Below are 21,868 nucleotides of genomic sequence, written 5' to 3' on the forward strand. Positions count from 1 at the left end.
ACTTATGATAACATCATTGTCTCCTTCTTGGCCAGTTTCACTGCCAACCCCTGTGATGAAGGGGTTGGAACTTCCTTAACTTTCTTCCCTACCCTGGTCAACTTTTAAGAGATTTTGTCCTGTCTCTTTCATTCCCATCCTGCACCACTTCCTCCCTTCCATCCCTCTTCAAGGATTAACTGTATTGGAATAATAGCTACTACTAGATTTATTCTAGCCTTAGCTACCTGACAGAGAAATAATGAAGATATGTAATAGTTTTATCCTAAAAAAACCAAAACTCCTAAAGACTAGTACTATCCCTTTGTGTTTATAACAAACATTCTCAAAAATTTAGAGGGCAGAATTGATTTGATTCAATAGCTTTCTTTAAAATCTGATGCTTAGGATCTCAATTGAATTTTGAAAAGACAGCTTACTGTCTTGCATCTCCAAATGAATGATGGAGAAACAATGATAGAACAGAATAAAAAGAAGCACAGGCATAAAAGGGTATGAGACAAGATAATCACAGTTAAAAAGAAAACCATACACCATAGCTAAGACAAAATATGGAATTTATTCGGCTGATTTGACCAGTCCACATTAGACAAAATATTTTGTTTCATCATATTTTGTTACCCAAAAATACATTTTAATCATATTCTTAAATAGTTTATAATGTCAAAAGTACAGGATTGTTCCTGGAAGCATTTGATATACAACATACACAGTATGCTCTTTCAAAACTCAAATGCTTCAAGCATTTCAACATTACAAATGTTTCAGTTTTTCCTAGAAGTTCACTCATTCATCCCATCGGATGTACAGAATTATGTGGTTTACACAGTTTTGCCGACATCCAAAACATTGTGTTTTAAATGTATTAAGCACAGCATGTACAGTAAAAATTGTTTCCATAGGAACATAACAGGACGTCATTAGTGACAGATTGCTAGGGATACATTCAATTAGCCATTCCATTACACTGGCTGACCTTATTGGTGATTAAAACAGTACTCTTAGCATCCCTCAGAAGAGTCAATTCAATTTTTATCAGAATCTAACATCAAGGGCTCAAGAAAACACTGTTCAAAAACAATAAACATTCTCCAATAAATGAAGATTTCTTAAACTTAGAAACACAAGTCGTAATTTCTACATTAATGTATTCTTATAATCATTCAAAACTGAAAACATCAAAGTACATAGTAGATGGAGCCAATCACCAGAAAGTCCTTCTTCAAATCATATCAACCATCTTATTTGGGGTTTATCATCAGGGATGTGAGAACATTTCTTCTTAGTTTATACCAGTCCAGTTTCAGAAATAAACTGTATATGGGCAGCGTAGAGCCCATACCATCTAGCTAAAAGACCCGTGATACCACCAACTACGTAGTCACTATGTAGATTCATTTTTAAATCTCCTAGGAGAATATAAACTAACTCAAAGCAGATGGTGCTGGCTATCAACCATACTCCAGCGTGGGAGGTCCTCGGACAATGTTAAAATAGCCAGCCAGGGCTCCGAGGTCGATGTAGAGAGACCGTTGTCTCTTCATTGCTTCAGATTCTTCTGTGCTCCCTGTGCACGAAGAGGAATCTGCGAAAACAACAATTGGACAACTATAAATTTGCCATCCAGAACAGACCTGACAGACATTTAATCAACAATCATGTGGGACATGCAGAGAAGCCTTTTAAAAATCTGATTTTATTCCAAAAGGTTATGCTTGAGTGTTTTTCCTCAAATGCCCACCTCAGATGAAACAGACCAAAGAGCAGTTAAGAGAGAAAATGGCTATGAGATGACAGAGGAACTCAACATCCAGATAATTCTTTTTTTTTTTTTTTTTTTTGCTGAGGCAATTGGGGTTGTGACATGTCCAGAGTCACACAGCTAGGATGTTTAAAGTGTCTGAGGTCAAATTTGAATTCAGGTCCTCTTGATTTCAGGGCAGGTGCTCTATCCACTGCACCAACTAGCTGCCCACAGGTATTTCTTAAAAGAGAAACAGGGAGAACCCAACATTCTGATATTCCTTAAAAGAGAACCCCATCAGGGGATGGTTAGGAGCTGCACAGGGAACAGAGTAGGACTCCAATAGCTTTTAATAAAAAGAAAATGATAAACACACATTATTCCTTAATGGGGAATAACTGGGAATACAGCTCATTTACTTAAAAACGAATTTATCTGTTGCATGAAGTCAGATACCACTCAGAATAGGACCATAATGTCCAGATGTAGGAACTATCCTCTAGCGACCAATTGGATGACCATTTACCATGGATGAGCATTGGGATTTTCTAGTCAACTGATTCTCAATGAGGGAAAAAAAACCCAAAACTCGTTTCTAAAATCCTAGATATGGTTATAGTCACTCATGATCTGCTATTATTCCATAACCTTCAAAAAAAGGAACCTGGAGAGGCATCAGAATTTAGCAAGCTTGGAGGCAACAGACTCAGAGAGCTCGTACCTGTGATGTTCTCTGGCAGTTCCAAATCCTTTCTTGTTATTCTTTTCCTCTCAAAAAGGGCTGAGTCCAGACTCTGACAACGCGGCTGCTCCTCTCGGGGAGGGTACAGGGCCTCGTGCTTTAGTAAATTGGCCGCAGTCGGCCGCTGGTTGGGGTTTCTTTCCAATGCTGCTTCTATCAGTTCTCTCATACCTGGGCTAGAGTCCTGAGCGATATCTTCCAAAGGAGGAGCCTGCTTGTGAATCTAATAACAAACCGATTTTCTTAATGTACAAAGAACAGATTGTGGAATGGGAGGTGTGTGTGGGGGGAATAATCTCATAGAAAAAAATGCTCTAGGGAGCAGTCCCTGGAAAAGACATTCTTTCTGTCACCGATTCCCCCACTCCTCCTGTTAGCCAGAAAACAACAATACTATTCACCAAGAATAGGGGTTTCCACTCAAACCCTGGATGCACTGTCTAAAAGCACTGTATTTAGAATGGATTATCTCTTATCTGCCAGCTCCATGATAAAGTCAAGAACTCAGTTTATGCTGCTTTAGCAAAGTCTCAGTAGTTTTTCCTTTGAGAAGGGAGAATGGCATTGCCCCACTTGGACCCCTGGCTCTCAGAGGGATCAAAAGGCTTAGTTTTGTTTCACTTAGCATAGAAGTTCATAATGTTTTCTGAGTCATGGATCTCTTTAGTGATGTGCTGAAGTCTAGAAAACCATTTTCAGAAAAAAAAACCCACTGGTTTTTACATTCTTAATTAACAGAAATGCTGAATTTCAGTTATATATAGGTGAAAATAAGGTCTTTTTTTTCTATCCAAGTTCATGGATCTCCTGAAATCTTAAGTTCCCTTGATCCCAAGTTAAAAAAAATCCCATCTCAAAGAGTTCAAAGTGCTTGGAGATTTGGATCATTTCCAAGTTGCTGCCAAGTACTTTAATTTTATGGGATAAAAAGAAATATTAATGCTTCATAGATGGCTGATTCAGGCCCAAAAGGCCCCTTCTTTTGTATCATTGTTGTTATTATTTTTATTATTAATGGCCTCCAACATAGGAAGCACTTGTGACTCAGCACCATTTCCACACTCTTGGGGGGCCTAGGAGCTTGTTTAAACAGAATTTTCCCAGTCCAGGCTGAACCATCCCTCCCACAGCCAGTTTGATGATTTCTACTTACTATGTAAAGGTAGGAGGGATAGGCAGAGCGAGGGTAGCGTTTCACCCAGGGAGGAGTACCCGTCTGCATGTGGATGAGGGTGGCCCCCAAGCTGTAGATATCGGCTTTTGTCGAATGGCCTCTGCAGAGAATCACTTCTGGGCTCATGTAAATCTGGGTGGGGGGGGGGAAGAGAAGGGGGAAAAAGGAAAAAGTTAGTCTGATGCTCCCTCATTTGGTTGTTTTAGTATTTATTTCCCTGCTCCAATTCTGGGAATTCCCCCTGGCCTTATCATTTCTATCAAACCCTCTCTCCTCTGCAGAGGAGACAATGCTTGCTTCTTCCAGTTACGGAAAATAAGAGATATACTTTATTTGGGGAACCAGGCAACCTTGGCTGAGGGAGTAAACTAACCTGACAAAGAATGCCTTTCAGCCACAAGCTGAAGATGCTGCAGATTTAGTCAAGAAGAGACCTGATGCCAAGCAAAGAACGAAGGCTTTCCATCTTGCTGTAAGCAATAACCTACTGCACTTAAATGGTTTTCTTGATGAGTTGAAGGTTTTTAGTTTGTCTTTCATTTAAATTTTCTTTTTAAGTTTTGATCTGTCTTGCCTTCCTATTTATTCCACTCAGGTTGGTTCAACACATCTCACCATAGGAAGTGAATTTTTATTATTAATTATGTAATTAATAATGTTAATAGAGAGCCAGGAGCCTCAGCCCACTGCAATTCAACACTTCTGAACTTAAGAAATCTGCTTGTCTCAACCTACCCAATAAAGTAGGGATTACAGGTAGACTGCACCACCACTCTGCTTGGTAGGACTTTTCTAAATTAAAATATGAATTTTATTTATTATTTAAAGCGGATAGGTTTTTGATTACTCACACAGAGTATGAATGCTCCAAAAATTAGAAATTATCATCAAATCATTTTTACTTGGCTTGAAAATGGGGTTTTGATACTTATATTTGAATATAAATATGACTAATGTTCTGGGAATTAAGTTCTATCAAGTACCTAGTTCAGGAAGAATGACTTATCTCCATTCTGACTCCTACTCAATTATTTCCTGGGGCCCAAAATCTGAGGAGATGATAGTCTTCTTTGAACACTCAAATCAGACAGAATCTACAGTGATTCCAAGTACTCTGGAGCAAATACTGATGAATTTATGAATTTAGATTTCAAAGGATTTCCACAGCTTTGGAGCAATGAACTTAAATGTATATGATAACTTTTTATAATAAAGCCAAACTGTTTGAGATTGGAGATATTAATAGGATTGTATAGATTTCAAGAAATTCATGAACTTGGATGGAAAAAAAAGTATATCCTTATTTTTACTAATCTTTGGTTTCCTTTGTAAATCCTTTGTGTTTCCCTTTCTGCATTTAACATTATTCTGAGAAGAGTTTCATAGGCTTATAAGGACTGTATAACAGACAAAAGATTAAGAATCAAAAAATGAATAAATAAAATAAAAAAAATTAAGAATCTAAGATCTTATGGTTGGTTCTTATCACACTTTAATGATGACTTAGTGATTATGCTGCTGGTATAGGAGAATGATTATAACGCAGGCTAAAGCTTTGGTTTAGGAGCGAGGAGGCTTGAGCCCTAGCAATGGCTCTGGCTCTGGCTTTGAGATCTTGGAGAAGAGATAACATCTCTGAATTGGTTTGTTCATCAGTTAAATGATGGGGCTGAATCAAAGAGAAACTTCCAAAGCAAAAAAAGATTGAATTTTTTGGTCAGAATTCTTTAAATTATTTAATTTTCTATGTTTTTGGAACTGAGAAATTGTGTCTATGAGGACAAATAGATGCTACCTCTAAAACTTTTTAAACTCTTTGCACTCGAGATCCCTTGGTGCCTTGGAAATTTTTTACACAACCCCAGGACATACAGGTATGTAAAAAGGTACACAAATCATTTACTTTAAATGAATTAAAAATTTGCCACCCCCTTGTTCAGTTGCACAGCTTCATATGGAGTCAAAACCCACAGTTTAAGAAGCGTTGCGCTACATCACAGTGAACCTACAGCAGATATTCTTTTGGGCCCTCCATGTAATGATTCACAGAAGATTGCTTTTGTTTTGTTTTATTAATGATCCAATTCATTCAGCTGTGACTGAATTCTAATATAGGCTCTATTGTGCAATTACATTAAGCAAGCTATTACTTAATGGTGTGCTAAGCTGGATGCAAGCAGATAAACTTTCAGGAGCCATCTTTGCCTTCAATGAGCTTACTGGGTAGTAGAAGAAAGACATTCATTGACTAATGTAAGATTTATAAAGGACATCATTCATACACACACACACACACACACACATACATATATATGTGTGTGTGTATGTGTGTATGTCCATATGTGTATATGTGTGTAAATGTGTGCATACACACACACACACATTTTATTTCAGCCTCACAATTCTTTTTTATAGATGAGAATGGAGCTTGTTTGAAGAGATTCTGTGACCTCCATGGTTATGCTAGTAGTTTGCACACCCATCCAGTCAGTGACTTCATGAATAAAGGGACCCAACACTCCTTTTACTTCACCACTCCATGCTGTCTCTCCACCCCCCCACCCCAGAAAAATAGACATAAACTCCAGCAGATCTCAATTTCCTCTAGTATAAGTTATATTAAAGCATAAATTTCTGTTTGGCTACATGAAGAGTTTTAGACTCTTTCCAACTTGGCCTCAAACTATTTGTTCAGTCTCATCCAGCATAACTGGTTTTTCTGTTTCTCATAAACAGCACTCCATTTGCTAACTAGCACTTATTTGTATTTATTCTCTTTATACTTATTTTGTAAATTATATATACACACATATACATATTTCCTATTCTCTCCCTCATTAGTATGTAAGCTTTTTGAAACTGGTTTATTTCATTCTGTCATTGGCATCCCTAGCCAAATACAAAGTACCTGACACATGGTGGGGACATAATAAATGTTCTGTGATTGATTAATTGATCCACCACATAAGTTAGAATCAAACAAAAGGAAAATGGTTTTAATCAAAAACATATAGAATCTTTGCGAACAAGAAAAATGTGTGATGGTTTCAAATTAATCATCCTAATATTGATTCGTTTCTCTCATGTTTTAACTTCTGGTTTTTCCCAGTTTTTTCCCTCAATAAAATGCAATGTTACTGCCCAGAAATACTCCTTCAACTTTTAACTTCCCACTATAGAGTCAAAATTTGACAACTGTCATTTTGTTACTCCCAAGATATAGACTAGCTCTGGCATTTGGAGCTTCAAAATCATTGTGAAGTTCTCTTGCAAATCTTTCTAGTTAATCTACAAGAAACAATTTTCTGTTGCAGAAAAAAATATACCATCTAAATGCTACTTATCAGCAGAACACTACATAACTGGATTTCTAACTCAGATAGGCATTGCCCTTTTCCACAGAAGATTCCCAGAGAAGGTCTGTTTTCCCCCCTCAAGCATTGCACAATGCATAATAGTATGATTCAATTATATTACTGGAGAAAAGTAGTAGAGGGGAGAGGAATGAGGTGAAGTTAATGCCATAACTAGTTTGGGTTTTTTGGTTTGTTTTCTTACAACTCCAAGGGAAGAAAAAATTTATGATGCTTCATATTTTAAAACTGATAACAAGATATCCTGAAGCATTTTCCAAAGATTTACCCAAGGTCAGACAGCAAGCATCAGTCAGAAGCAAGAGTTGAACATAGGCCTTCATGACTTTAAAGATAACTCTCTATCCACTGGACCGTATTGCCTTTCATATCAAGTGACAAAGAAAAAACAAAAAACTTACTTTGGGCCAAGAACTTACAAGCCTTTTCTTCTGGCTCAAAGACATCCATGTACAAGTGCAAAGATTATGTAGTTTAAAAATGGTCCCTTTGGGACCAGAGTGCACCATCATGCATACCTGTAATGTATACTATGAGGTGAACCTCATGCTAAGAGACTGCAAGAGTTCTGAGCTACAGTCGGCTAAATCCCATGACATATGAACTCTAAATCTGCTGTCAATATGGCAAGCTGCTAAGAAGCCATCATGAACAGTAACAAACCATTCTACCTCAGAAAGGACAGTCAAAGCTTCCTTGCCAATGCATCATGAAAGGAGTAACCACTATGCTTCCAGTCCAGAGAAAAGAGACTTAGTTGAAAAAATCCCTCCTTACAAATTAAAGGAAGAAGAGAGAGAAGAACATTTCACTAACAGATATTCAAAATGGTTATGGCCTATTAAGGAATTTACTGATGACAAATCTAAGCATTGTGAGGGTATGAAAAACCCTGGGATTAAATTTCCCTTCATTTCAGGAAATTCTGCTCCTTTTTGCTTCATAGAAACCTTAAATATTATTGCTATTTTGTTTTTGGCTCATATTTGTTCATTATTCAGTATACAAATTAAATTCAGCCACAATCATCCCTTTACTTTAAGAAAAGCTAGTAATAGTATCAACTTACAGAACATCTGTCACAGGCTTTTCCTTCCTTTTAGGCATTCTAGAACCATTACTAAAAAAATCTTTAAAAGTCAAAGTATTTTCTTGGATATTACATATAATTAATTACCTCTGTTCCCCGAAGATCCTTAGGAAAATATATCTCTTCTGTCATTTTAACACTCAGGCCAAAATCTACCAACACAGCTTTTGTCGACATGAAAACAATGTTGCTAGCTACAACAGAAACAAAATACTTTTTTAGTCTAAAAATGTATACATATGTTATGATACAACACATATGTTATGATACAACAATGCACAAAGTGATAGATATCAAAGCCAACAAAAGGATGAGCATCTGTCTGGTTTTTGTTTTTGTTTTTTTAAAAGGAAGTGGGAGAAAGATTTAGATTTTAAGCATAGGAGCAGCTCAGTTTGAACAAAAATGACCAATACATGCTAACAAAGTAGTCAGGGACTCAAACTTATGAATTCTCAAAGCAAAAATGTAGACATGAATGATGTCACAATGTAACTACATCATTGTTAGGAAAGAGAAAACAAAAATCCCAATTCTGCCCCTATAAAAGCTGAGCATTCAATGGGGTCTAATGTATACAACAAGTTTTATACTGGTTCTTTTTAATATTTGCTAATAAATGTCAAGGATCCATCATGTTATCCAAGAGCCTATCCCCTTTACAAATACAAATTACGAGGCTGCTCAATTTAAACAGATTACATTCATGTGTTTGAATTGTTACAGCCAGAAAAAGAAGTCTGCACTTAATGACAAGCTCTCCAGTGCTCCAATTAGATTGGGCTGTGGACAAAATCCCGTTTTGGGATCTATACTCCTAAATCTTGAGAGAGTTTGTACTCCATTGGCATAGTCTTCAGGATCCAGCGTAATCTCCATGTCATGATGGGTTACTAGACTAGGACAATATGAATTCTGTCTAGTTCTAGATATTACAAGGAGAATTTTCAATATTTAATGTATTTGTTTTATACAGCTTCAAAAAAGAGATGAGATACCATTGATCAGTTTTGCTCACTTTTTTTCTTTTCCTACTTTTTTAAAGATCCTTTGTCATATGTGATGACCTTATTTAGCCTCTCAGTAGTCCCAAGCAGGCTATAAGTTTATAAACTGCAGAATTGCTTCCATTCAGCAATGGTAAAAGGGATTCAGCTGGTCAAATGAAATCACAGATCCAGTTCCACCTATTCTCCCACACTGCAACTCCCTCCTCCCCGCAAAAAAAAAAAAAAAAAAAAAAAAAAAAGCCACGAGATATAACTTACGTTTAATATCATGATGTATTACTTTCTTTGAGTGAAGAAAATCAAGTCCTTTCAGAACATGCTTCGTGACCCAAATAATTTCAAATTCTCTCATTGGCCCACAGCTCTCCAACTTCTCCATAACAGATCCCCCTTCACCCGCTTCCATAAAGAGATGGATAGTTTCACCCCATAAGACAGCACCATATAGTTCTGCAATATTTTCATGATGGAAACAGGCCTGAATTTCAACATCTGATGGCTTGAATTGATCTACTGGAATCTAAATGACAAAAACAGGAGGTAGATTAAGGACAGTATAATGCTACTAAGGACAGAATAAGGACAGTATAATTCCTTCACGTCTTACAATGGGAATCTAGCAGATAATCAATTAAGATAAACTAGGTGGCCAAAAGGATATATTTAGATGGCCAGTGCAACAGGATAAATAATTATTATTATAATTATAACAATAATGACTAAGCCATAGGCTAGCCTCCACAAAGCCAGACTGGAAAATCACCGTAATACTATGTAGCTAAGTGAGACTTCCCACAAGTGATGGGTCACTACTGTTTATTCCTCCCACCTCCTGAAAAAGTGAAAGAGTAGTCACTCCCACAGCCCACTGGATATACTGACTGCCCTCTGGGTTGGTCTGACTCTATGGGGAATCACTTAAGTTTTAAGGAAAAGTGTTTACTTCAGGTAACATTGATCTAGCCTATAAAATTAAAAGATAGGATTATGTGTATGTAAACCATACACACACATAATCCTGTCTTTGAACATATACACTGTCCTTAAGTCAAGTGTATGTCTAATTCTGCTAGAATTTGAGAGCCAATCCTTCGCTGGCTTTTCAGAATGATGTGAAGATGTGTCCTATTCAATGGGGCAGCCAATAAGCTCCAGTCACTGGTATTTTATGGTGACATGCTTCTCAGCATAGAGAGAAACCAACGAGGCTGACTGTTTCAATTTCACATCTTAGCAGCAGGTAGAGATGTGTACACTGTATGTTTGTAATTATAAAATTATATATTATATAAAATTTAACCTATAATAAATATTTAAGTATAGGTTAAAAACATAGACAACAGTTCCATCATTAAGTGTTCACATATCTATGCAGCCTTTTGAAGATATCTACTTCTTAGATGTGCCCAAGTTTTGAGAAGTCCTACAAACTGAAGAAAACAACCAAACAAACTTATTTTCCCAACCTTTGATTATTAATTCCCTGTCCATCTCTCTCCCACTTCTCATCCCAGAAAGAGAAAGGGGTCTGTGGGCTGAATCCACCACAACTTTTCATTGTTCTATGCCTCCCTCTAAGCATGGAAGTAATAACAAACAGCACTGAAACAGCATGAAAGCAAATAAGTTATATCCCAGCTCTGGGCTAGCTGTAGGCCCTTTCTTAGAAGCACAAAAACTCAGTCTGCAAGAATTTAGGTAGCAAGTGAGTCAGTGAATACAGATGTTTTTAAATGGGTCAGCTCTGAGATGGTATCCAGCCAAAGGAACTACAATCTAATGAAAATATTTCAAACATGCAAGGGGGAAAATATGTGAATGGGAAGGAGTATTTTTTGCTATAAATACATACCAGTTTACATGCCATTCTTTTTTTTGTCCTCCTATCTTGTGCTAAGTATACTTTTCCAAAAGCTCCCCGGGGAATGAAATCAGAGCCAATATTCCTATAAGTCAGCTTCCATGGAAAGAGAAAAACATCAGCATCGATCTGGTATCTCCCATTTTGGGGGGTGATGGCCTGTTAAATGATTTTGAAAAAGATATAACATCAATTAAAAAGGTCCTTTTGAATACATGTTACAAAGTACTATATTTCTGAAGAGATGCCACTGACCACATGTGATCACCATGACACACTATACACAGAAAGCTATATTTAGAACCATTGACAAGGCAAAGGAAGCATGTGAAAACTCATTCCTGGCGAAACTTGCTCAAATTTCCGTGTAGCAGTGAGTAAGCTCTTTAAATTGTAACCTATAAAATTATTTGCACTATGGAATACTACTGCCATACCAGGCTGATTGACTAAAAACAATGATTGCATAAACAGATCTGCAGGTTGATTTGTTTCTAAGTAGAATATGATAACCTGTTAGTCTACATAGCTATTACTCACCCATGACACACACCTCAGAGATTAACTACTGCTCATGGAGTAGTCTAAAAACAGTGGGCCAAGGCGAGACTGAGCCATTTTAAGAAAGGCACTACCTAAAGAATGTTATAGAACAGCAATCATGCAAAAATATTTCCAAAGGGCGGTTTCTGCACAGACTGTCTCCAACCCTCTGGAACATCAAAGAAGGCAGTCAATCATATATTAATGTTGGGAACCAAATTAAGAAGGCACATAATACCTTCGGCAAATTAACCTAAATACATGCATACTGCCCCCCCCAAAAAAAAAATTAACCCTGTCACAATTTTTCCCAAATGCAATGAATCTGAATTAAAATATTATTAAACATTCAAAATGACATTTGGATTATTTAGCTCCACCATAGGAAAGACTGTAGATGGGGGAGGAAGAAAGGTATGTGACTAATAGTACTAAAAAGCCAATGAATAAGGGAGTGAGAATGAGAATTCAGCGTATATTTCACTGTGTTTAGCCTTCTGTATGGGTACTATTAACTATTAAAAACAGTTAAGACTAAATAATTAATTTTAGCTGAAATTCTCCAAATGCTACACCCATTGGGGAGAAAACAAGTTTAACATCGTAGGAATCAACATCTACTGAGCAATTAGTGTGAGTAAAACTTTGGATTAGGCCACTATTGGCATTAAAAAGCACAAAACAACTTTGGTCTCTTCTAGAGCAAAACCAGATCCTTCCATGTTATGAAATAATATCTTGGAGCTGGTGGGAGTTTTAAGAAATCAAGTAATATACTAAGAACACAGTCCTTACTTTATCTTATCATTTCAGACAAAATAATTCTTATCACTTTTATTGGAAGTATAGTTTTCCTGTTCTGAAAATAACAACAACAATAATAATGGAAATTCCATAAGTTCCCCAAGTAAATGAATTTGATTTTTAACATTTTAAACATTTTTCTCTCAGAAAAATGTTAATCATATCTATTCCAAATTCTTCATGCAATAGTTTAAATACATCTCTTATTCCATCCAGAAAGACAGAGAACTAGTAGCTACTATCCTCTCAATAAGAGCCCTTTAACTTATTTGAATGAACACTGAATGTCATCATTGAAGTATCAGCATCAAAATATATTTACTAGGGGGCAGCTAGTTGGTGCAGTAGATAGAGCACCAGCCCTGAAGTCAGAAAACCTGAGTTCACATCTGGCCTCAGACACTTAACACTTCTTGGCTGTATGACCCTGGGCAAGTCACTTAATCCCAATTACCTCAGCAATACATACATATATATATATTTAGGCTACGTAACCACGGAGTACATATTAACCTTATCTTCTCCTGAATAAATAATCTAAATTCCTGTCATTTCTGGTGGCTCCCAGTCTTCTTTAGACTTGGGGCCAATAATTAAACCTCAACTTTCCGCAATGATTATGATCAAATTGTTTTCAATTCAGTGCTAATATTTTAATCCTAGTCGGTAATTTTTTTTCCAGTGAAATCCATATCTTCCCCTGACATATTTGCATATGGTCAGTCCTTCCAATTTGAATTTAATTTTTTTAATCTCCTTTCCTACATATATATTATGCAAGTCCGGTGATTTACTTCTGCTACTTTTCCAATTTACCAAGATCACTGTCAAGGTTGTGAAAAATACAATGATTTTAAATTAATGAATATTTTTAAGCATTTTCCTATTTATCTGCGTCTGGCATACATACTGAATAAATACTAGAATCAGATAATTTTGAATATTTTTGAACAGAACTCTAGATATCATCTACACCAAAAACTTAAAGAAAAAACTGAGTAAAAAAAAAAATTTAGCTGATTGTCCATACTACTTGTATTATGCTCTTTTTACAAAAAAGAAAACTGAGGTGTGGAAAGGATAAGTAATTTGCCTATGATCAGAGGATTAGTATCCAGGCAGCAAGGTGATGCAATATACTGGCCTTGGAACCAGGAACCTCAACTTCATGAATTCAAATCCAACCTCATATGCTTACTAGCTGCATGATCCTGGGTAAGAAACTTATTTGCCTCAGTTTCCTCATTTAGAAAATGAGTTGGAAAAGGAAATGGCAAACCATTCCTGTATCTCTACCAAGAAAACCCCAAATGGAGTCATGAAGAGTCAGACACAATGGCTACTATCAGAGACAAGATTTGAACTAAGGCTATGGTGTTCACATTGTCACGCTACCTTCCTATATATATATAATTATATTATTCTTTGTTTCTCTTCACAAAGACTTATTAAGCAAAAAACACATGCTTTAGACCAAAGGATCCATGGGCAACAGTATCTCATTTGGGCTAGAAAATTACAAGCATCCAGTCTCCTGTTTTAGATGGTATCACCAGAGTTTTGCTATGCTGGAATATATGCAGAGTAAAAATAAAAAAATCTTATTAACATAAACACATATTCCAGAAATTATTCTTACCCTCCATCTACAGAGTCATGAGAATTAAAGGAAATATTCAGAAGTAGTCTGTGAAAGTTATTGCCCTTAACAACTATCAGCTATCACTATTATTATCACCACCATCATTACTAATACTATCATCACCACAACTAGAAATGGCACTAGCTTGAAATTATGCTAGATTAATCTATTAAGAATTTATTTATTTATTTATTTATCATAAGGTCCTGTTGGGTATCATGCCCTTTTGCTCCTAATAACCATTTTAGTGAAGGCAATAATGACATGTTTAGAGCAATACTACCCATTTTTCTGCCGCTGTCACCTTCTATGTGTAATTATGATGTTTACAAGCCTGCAAAACAAATTTTGAGATATCTGTACTTCTATACCTTCCAGGGTGCTGATCTGTAGCCTTCTCTAAAAACTGTGATAAAAAAACACTAGAGCTACTTGGGGCTTTCCCCCCACCACTTCCAAAACTCTCTACATATTCTTCAAAATGAAAGCTGATTCTGTAGTGACTTCTGTCATTTCTTTTGGAGGACTAAATTTTGTCATTTGAATCTGCCATTAAGTTACTAGACATCTCTTCTACAGCAGATCTAGCACAAGGATCTTAGGATAGAGAAAATAAAAATCCAACATGAAGAAGACAGGATAGTTGTTTTTTTTTTTTTTCTCCTCAGGAAGCTTGCAATCCAGTAGGAAGAAAAGACAAGAACACCAAAAATTAATATAGAGGTGGCTATCAACCATACCATAGCAGGGGTATAAGACGGTTAGGTTTTAAAAGAAAGCATTTGGAAAGGAAAGATCAGGTTTGGTTCTGAAGGAGAGGCTGGTGAATTCCAAAAGGTTTTGTGAAGGAGATAGCATTCAGGCTTATGAGAATAGAAAAGGCTTTGGTAGCTAGAGAAACCCTCCCTATTCCAGTTGGAAGGAAATGAATGGCACAAACAGTCCATCTTTGCTAAAAAGATATGAATTAGTGATAGAAAAATATCAGAAGTTAATAATACTGGAAATGGAGACTGAAGCTAGCACATGGAAGGAATTTCCCTTTTCTATATCAATTTTATTATACCAAAAATTACAGATACACACACACATCTCACTGCAAATAAATATATAGATCATTTTGACCTTTAAGATGACTATCTAGACATTTAATTACAGGCTGCCACCTAGTCTTCATCTCTCACTTGGTTTCACTACTTTGGGACTTCTGACTAACTTCTATCCCTTAATGCCCCCCTTCTACTTTCCATATGGTGTGTTCCCCCATTAAACTTTAAATTTCCATGGGCAGGAATTGTTTGTTTGTTTCTTTTCATATGCGAATCTACGGCATTTAGCACAATACCTGACACACAGCAGGTGTTTAATAAATGTTTGTTGTTTGATCATGGCATTATATATAATGAAAAATATTTTCTATTAGAAATTAACCAGAAAAAGTGAAGGCACCCAGAAGGAAAGAACTCTGCTCCATCTACTATTCAATAGAGTTTACAATCTCCATACTATCAAGCAAAGCAAACACTAAGCAGATTTATCTTGAACAATATCAGATTACAGCTGAACATGGCCAGCTGCCAGCAAAGACAAACAATTCAGGCACCTAGCTGATCCAAGTGAGAATTCTTATTTATTAAAGTGAATGTGGGATGGCAGACATTTGAAATAAAAATGGAAAAAAAAAACTCATCAAGTACAGATTTTAGACATGGGCTGGTTTTTCTCCTTCTACACAGGTCGCCTTAAAATTTCCTATTTTGTGATTAAGGAACATAATATCAAAGTCTTCACTTTCAGTTAGTGTTTGCTAACTGCTCTCAGAGCTGTGGGCAGTTGTTTCTAAATTAGGTTAGAGTCTGATGATGTTTAACCCCACCTCGAAGACACTAAGGACATCAATACAACAAAGGCACACCCAAGTACACCACATGATCTTCTATTGGGTCAACATTTTGTTGCCATAATGTTTTAGATTATTTGCATTCTAGGGATAACTAGCAAACACAACATCTATCACTCACTCGCTCTGACAATTAAAAAGGATGAGCTTGTAATTAGATATTTGCAGCCTGTAGTTTATAAGTTGTATCATTGACTCTAGTTACTGGTAAAATTCCAATGACTTAATGAACTTCACTTAGTCCTCCACTACCCCAAATGACTGAGATGAACAATAAGTTGGTCTTTACAAATAAAAGTGAGGTACAGTTATTATTTCTATTTTAGAATAAGAACATTTCTTTCCAAGAATTCTTACTATCATTTTGCCTAAACTACACAAAAAGAGGAAAAACTTTTCTTATGAGGCCCCTCGTTCAAAACACTCAGTGGCCACTAATAAAAATACTAGTCTTTGAATGTTTAAAGACGGGAAATATGGAATAGATTAACAGGCATTCTGGTTTGGAGTGGGGAAGGATATGAAGTAGAGTACTAGTTCCAACAGTTATTAGCTATAAGAGCATGGGAAAGTCATTTGACTTCTGAGCCTCAGTACCCTCAAGTGTAAATCAGAGCTAATTATATTCCTACTACCTCTTTTAGAAGCTAGTTGCAGGGAAAAGGTTTTTTGTGTAGACTTTTGGGATACCCTATAGAAATATGAGTTACAACTCTTGCTTTTCAGTCACATTCAGTAAAAATCAAAAGTTAATTCTAACAAAGATACTGTTGAATCTTTAACTTGAGGGTGATGCTTACCACATTTAAAAGTGTGAAAGCTGGCTAAGGTTGAGCTATTTTTAAGCTACACTGGTCTTTTTGCTCTATCCACTGAGTGATCTCTAGACTAATAGACAATAGCAATAATACAAATGGAAAAAAATCATGAAAAGCAAAAACTTGGAAGGACATTTACTTACTGTATTTAACAGAATTCCAGATTCCTGTGGCCGACATCCACAATAATGCTTTGTGGCATTGGAAACATGATTTGCAAAAGCAAGCAAGTCTTCCACAGTTCCATATTTGACAGATGATGGCAAAGAAACCTCCTGTCCACTAAGTAAAAGTGATTCTGCACGCTCTTCATTTTGATTAGTGTCCTGGCTCATGTTGACAAGGCTGTGTTCATAAGCTGCAGGTTCTTCACTTGGATAGAAATTTTCCATCATGTCTATGAAATCAGACATATTCAAGTGTTTAATCAACAAATCAATTTCTTCTTTATCATCACTTCCCGTGCTCATATACTCCATTACTGTTGTGTTTTCTGGGTCAACTGCAAAAGTCAAAGGATAATTATTGGTTACAATAAGAAGTGTAAATTGAAATAAATGAAAGAAAAGAGCTGAGAACAGATTTCAATATTTTCATCTTTACACATAAGCCAGAGATTTTATTGTATGATATAAATATAACCATTAACGTGCCCAACATGGAGAAAAACACCACAAGTCTTCAGAGAGAGAGAGAAATAAATTGTTATTTATTTTTAAGTATCAAAATTTTGCTAAAATGGTTTATAAAGTATCAGGTTGGTTGGCCTTTAACTCCAGAGGTTTAAAGTTAGAGAAAACTATCATTTCACCTTATAACATTATATATTTACCCTCTTGAGAAATACAGGAAAGAAAATTTGGAAGATCAATTTCAAGAACATTAGTTTCTGTGGAACACCGATCATTTGAAATAAAGATAGCCTAGAGCAACATTTAGAGCAATTAGGTGGCATTTTCAAATCTGGCTTCAGAGCCTTACAAGCTGTATATCCCAGAACAAGGTTTATTGTTCAAAAGGTTTACTAAGTTCAGAAGTCATAAACAGATGTACAATAAACAACTCTTTACAATTCAATCAGTTTTTGTTTATTTCTGGACATCAATTCCTTAAATCTAAGTAAAAGTGATACAAATTCATTAAATTCAGTCACCATTAAAAAACAATCTAGTACAATTTGACAAACCAGGTAGAAGGTTTTTAGAAAAGACTATTGCATAGATGATGAAAGCACTAGACATAGCAAAAGCAGGAATCAGAAAGAAAACCACCTATGTGCCACAGATAAATACTTGTATATACACAATGAATGTGCCAGTGTGCATGTACACACATATACACACACATACATGTGTATATAATCTGCATAATTATATTATACATGAAATACAGAAGTAAAAAAATAACAAAACATAACTTTTCTCCTTAAGGGCTTTTGGAAACTTATTGCCTTCTCACTTACTTACACAATAGAAAGGGGAATATCCCTCCATTGGCATAGACTATTGAAAGCCCAAATAATATAACCTGAAACAAAACCCAGAATTATGAAAAACTCAGCTTAAAGAAAAAGCAGAAGATGCAACTCTGAAATCAAAACCTTGCAGTTAACTTCAGATCAAATCAAGGAGGTCTTAAAGATCAGAAGTTCTATGGCCACCTGCCCAATATAATTCTAGTTTCAAGCCAAACACTTTTTCTTGGCTCTTGCTCCTGAAAAATCAACAACAACACTGTTCTTCCCACAAGAATCTCTACATACAAAATCTGCACATCATAAAACGGCTTTCAATTAGTTAACTTGGCAAATGAAATTCACTCTCTGGAGCCAGTGTCTATGCAAATAATTTGGGTTACATTCTTTGAGAGCTCATCAGATGAAAGTTCTATTTCTGGAAATAATTCTGGATCTAAATGGACAAATTCAAAGTGCTTATTGGGAAATGGATTACAGTTTCAGATCTTAGTTTTGCTAGTGTTTACAAGTCTGGATATATGCCACTAAACTAGTGAATTAGGCTTTTTTTACCTGTCTTCATCAAAAACATACTTCAGCTGAATTTGGATGCTATGAAAGGGGATTTTGTTTTTTTAATGATGCAAGCAGCGATCATAATTACAGGTAAAGGGATGCAATATTAATTATTCAAAAGTGAAATATGTGCTTGCTATTAAACTAAAGTAAACCAATACTTAGTCACAGTACTTTTTTTTTTTTTTTTTTTTTTTTTTTTTGAGGCAAGCCAGGTTAAATGACTTGCCCAGAGTCACACAACTAGTGTCTGAGGTTGGAATTGAATTTCAGATTCCAAGGCCTGTGCTCTACCTACTGTGCCACCTAGCTGCCTCTAGAGTTATAGCATCATACACATCAGATGCAGCACTTGGGAATTTTCAAAAGGAGATAAAAGGGAAGGGAGGGAATTTAAGTAATTTCTCAATACTAGAGAACATTTCAATCCAAAAAAAAAAAAAATGAGTAGAAGAGATATTTTCTTTGGAGAGGCAACATAACCTGATGTATAGAAAATTGGGTTCAAGTCTACCCTCAGGCACATACTGGCTTTGTGACTACAAGTCATAATCTCTCAATGTTCTAGACTAATGGTATTCAACTCAAATAGAAACCGGGGCCACAAATTCACACATACAACATTTTATTTTATTTTATTTTATTTAATAATAACTTTATATTGACAGAATCCATGCCAGGGTAATTTTTTTTACAACATTATCCCTTGCACTCGTTTCTGTTCCGATTTTTCCCCTCCCTCCCTCCACCCCCATCCCTAGATGGCAAGCAGTCCTATATATGTTAGATATGTTGCAGTATATCCTAGATACAATATAGGTTTGCAGAACTGAACAGTTCTCTTGTTGCACAGGAAGAATTGGATTCAGAAGGTAAAAATAACCCGGGAAGAAAAGCAAAAATGCAGATAGTTTACATTCGTTTCCCAGTGTTCTTTCTTTGGATGTAGCTGCTTCTGTCCATCATTTATCAATTGAAACTCAGGTCTCTTTGTCAAAGAAATCCACTTCCATCAGAATACATCCTCATAAAATATTGTCACACACAACATTTTAAATCATATATTAACTTAGTTTTAAAATATATCTTTTTTTATTAGCTTTTTTAAAAATTCTGCTAAATATTGTTCAATGACTTCTGGCTTCAGTTGGAAGTTGTGTAGTCTGAGGATCCCTTATGCTCCAAAATTCTTCCCACGGGTCATAACTATCTTCATAATAAGACATTTTTGTTATGAGAAATATTAATAAACACAACTCACAAACAAAAATGGAGGGAAGAAGTTGATCTTTAATTTTTAAGAATGTAAGAGTCATGAAATCAAAATATTGATAACCTATACCAATAAAATTAAAGGCCCAATTCCTGTTGCTGTCTTATAGTTTCTCTTGCTGGAAAAACTAAGGGACAATAATTGGGCAATACTACCTGAAAAATGGACAATTGTCTCTAGTTCAAAGTAAGAATTCCTGAAAGAAACACCTCCGTACTCTGCAAAGATATACAAACATTTCAGAATTCTGTAATCATAAACTGTCCAACAGTCTTCTACTAGGGTGATAAAGATCATAGCCTTCTCTTCAGATCATAGCTCTGAGAATATGGCCCACATTGTTAGGCTGTGATGGATGACTTAAATCCTACAGATGCCTTAGGTATGGGATATGTTTCACCTTAGGTGCTTCTCTGAAAAATGATGATGTAGCCCTAGCTCCCAGTTATCTTAAGTAGAGTTTCTAAAAAACCAAATTAAAAAAAAAAAAAAGGATTAAGTACTTGATCTGTCATGAAGACAAGCCTACCACTATAGTATAGCACAGCTAATATACTATTTTGGCCCTTGTATAAAGAAGGATGATTATGAAAAAAGACAATCTTCCTGTGGGTACTGTTGGCTTTTGGGAAGAGTAAATCAATTCTCTCATCCTCATATTATTTTAATTAATCTTCTAGACTATAGGTTGCAAAGTAAGGGCCAATCTCCATTGCAAGAGGGAATTCCCTACATGAAGTCACAGACATAATTTTAAAAATAAAAGCCTTCCTAAAATTTTACTTTCAGATTGTAGAACTCAGAAGCTAAACAATTTTAAGATCAAACATTAAAACTCTTGATCAGGCTCACCTCAAAAGTTATTTTGGTATAAGTTCTTGAGGCAATCTGTAGGAATTTAAAAAGCATGCCTTTCACATTGGCATCAGCTGAGCCAAGTGTAAACTCTGTGGAATTTTTCCCTGCTTCCTCTCTGGAGTCATGTGAACCCATGGACTTTTTTTTTTTTTTTTAAGAAACATATTTCATTAGTAAGTCAATAAGCCCTCCAAGTCAACAGGATGCTAAGTAAAGTTGTAACTTCTGTTTTTCAAGTCTGTTTTGTAAAAGAAGAAACTGCAACTAAATGTGCTCAATAAAACTAAAATGGCATCCAGTTCTGTCACCCATATCCCTCCCTCTGACATAACAGTAACATGGTGTTTTGGACCAACTTATGGTCCAACTACTACAGATGCAGGTGGTGAAGTTTTCTGAGTTGCTTTTTAAACTGAATAAACAATATACTAATACCTTCTGAGCTAGTCTAGAGAATCCACAAGATAGTGCAGGTACCATTAAAATTCTATATTAAAGATGAGCAAGGTGAGATTCAGCAAGTTCAGTTTGCACAGAATGAAAGCAGGCAGCAGAAAGAATGGATTAATTGTGAAGTTGTTCTGGCACAGCAGTGAATGCTTTGTAGCTATGTAAGCCAAATGCAATGTCTCCCCTCTACAGAGCATAAGCAACTTGTTGCCAAACAAAATCCCTACAAAACTTTATACCTGGAAGAGAGATGTATAAAGTCATTTGCCTTAAGTCACCAGGTAAAAGCCATAGCAAAGGTAACTAGGTTAATTTCTGTTAAATTGAGATCAAAAGTGGAGTAAGAAGTCCCTATCTGCAGCTAGTCAGAGGTCACCTAAGGTTAATCAACTCACTACTCTAGTGCCTTTAAGATTATCAAGTGCTATCCTCATAGCAACCCCTTATAAGTGTGAAGTATAATAAACCATGTTTTATGTTTGAGGAACCAGAGGCTCACAGTATGTACTCTTAGAAACACTGGTCTCCTGACTTCCAGTCCAATACTTTCACA

The 21,868-nt window shown here is 35.9% G+C and overlaps 1 protein-coding gene across 1 annotated transcript; it reads right to left on the reverse strand.

Annotated features, from left to right (window-relative positions):
- Window positions 1-540: 540 nt before the first annotated feature.
- Window positions 541-21,623, reverse strand: MAP3K8 (mitogen-activated protein kinase kinase kinase 8). Its single transcript, XM_052001158.1, has 7 exons — window positions 16,846-21,623; window positions 10,987-11,154; window positions 9,393-9,654; window positions 8,212-8,318; window positions 3,640-3,792; window positions 2,466-2,709; window positions 541-1,585 (listed from the first exon to the last, which is right to left on the reverse strand). Exons 1-7 carry the CDS (start codon window positions 17,179-17,181, stop codon window positions 1,452-1,454), a joined length of 1,404 nt encoding a protein of 467 aa, XP_051857118.1. The 5' UTR covers window positions 17,182-21,623; the 3' UTR covers window positions 541-1,451.
- Window positions 21,624-21,868: the final 245 nt, after the last annotated feature.

This window comes from Antechinus flavipes, chromosome 5, assembly GCF_016432865.1.
Source record: "Antechinus flavipes isolate AdamAnt ecotype Samford, QLD, Australia chromosome 5, AdamAnt_v2, whole genome shotgun sequence".
In the NCBI taxonomy this organism is placed as follows: domain Eukaryota; kingdom Metazoa; phylum Chordata; class Mammalia; order Dasyuromorphia; family Dasyuridae; genus Antechinus; species Antechinus flavipes.

Coding starts and splice junctions, on each gene's coding strand:
- MAP3K8 (XM_052001158.1), bottom strand. CDS start 17,181: ATGGAGTATATGAGCACGGGAAGTGATGATAAAGAAGAAATTGATTTG. Junction 8,319..9,392: donor AATACATCATGATATTAAAC/GTAAGTTATATC, acceptor TTTCTGTTGTAG/CTAGCAACATTGTTTTCATG. Junction 3,793..8,211: donor AGGATCTTCGGGGAACAGAG/GTAATTAATTAT, acceptor CCCCCCACCCAG/ATTTACATGAGCCCAGAAGT.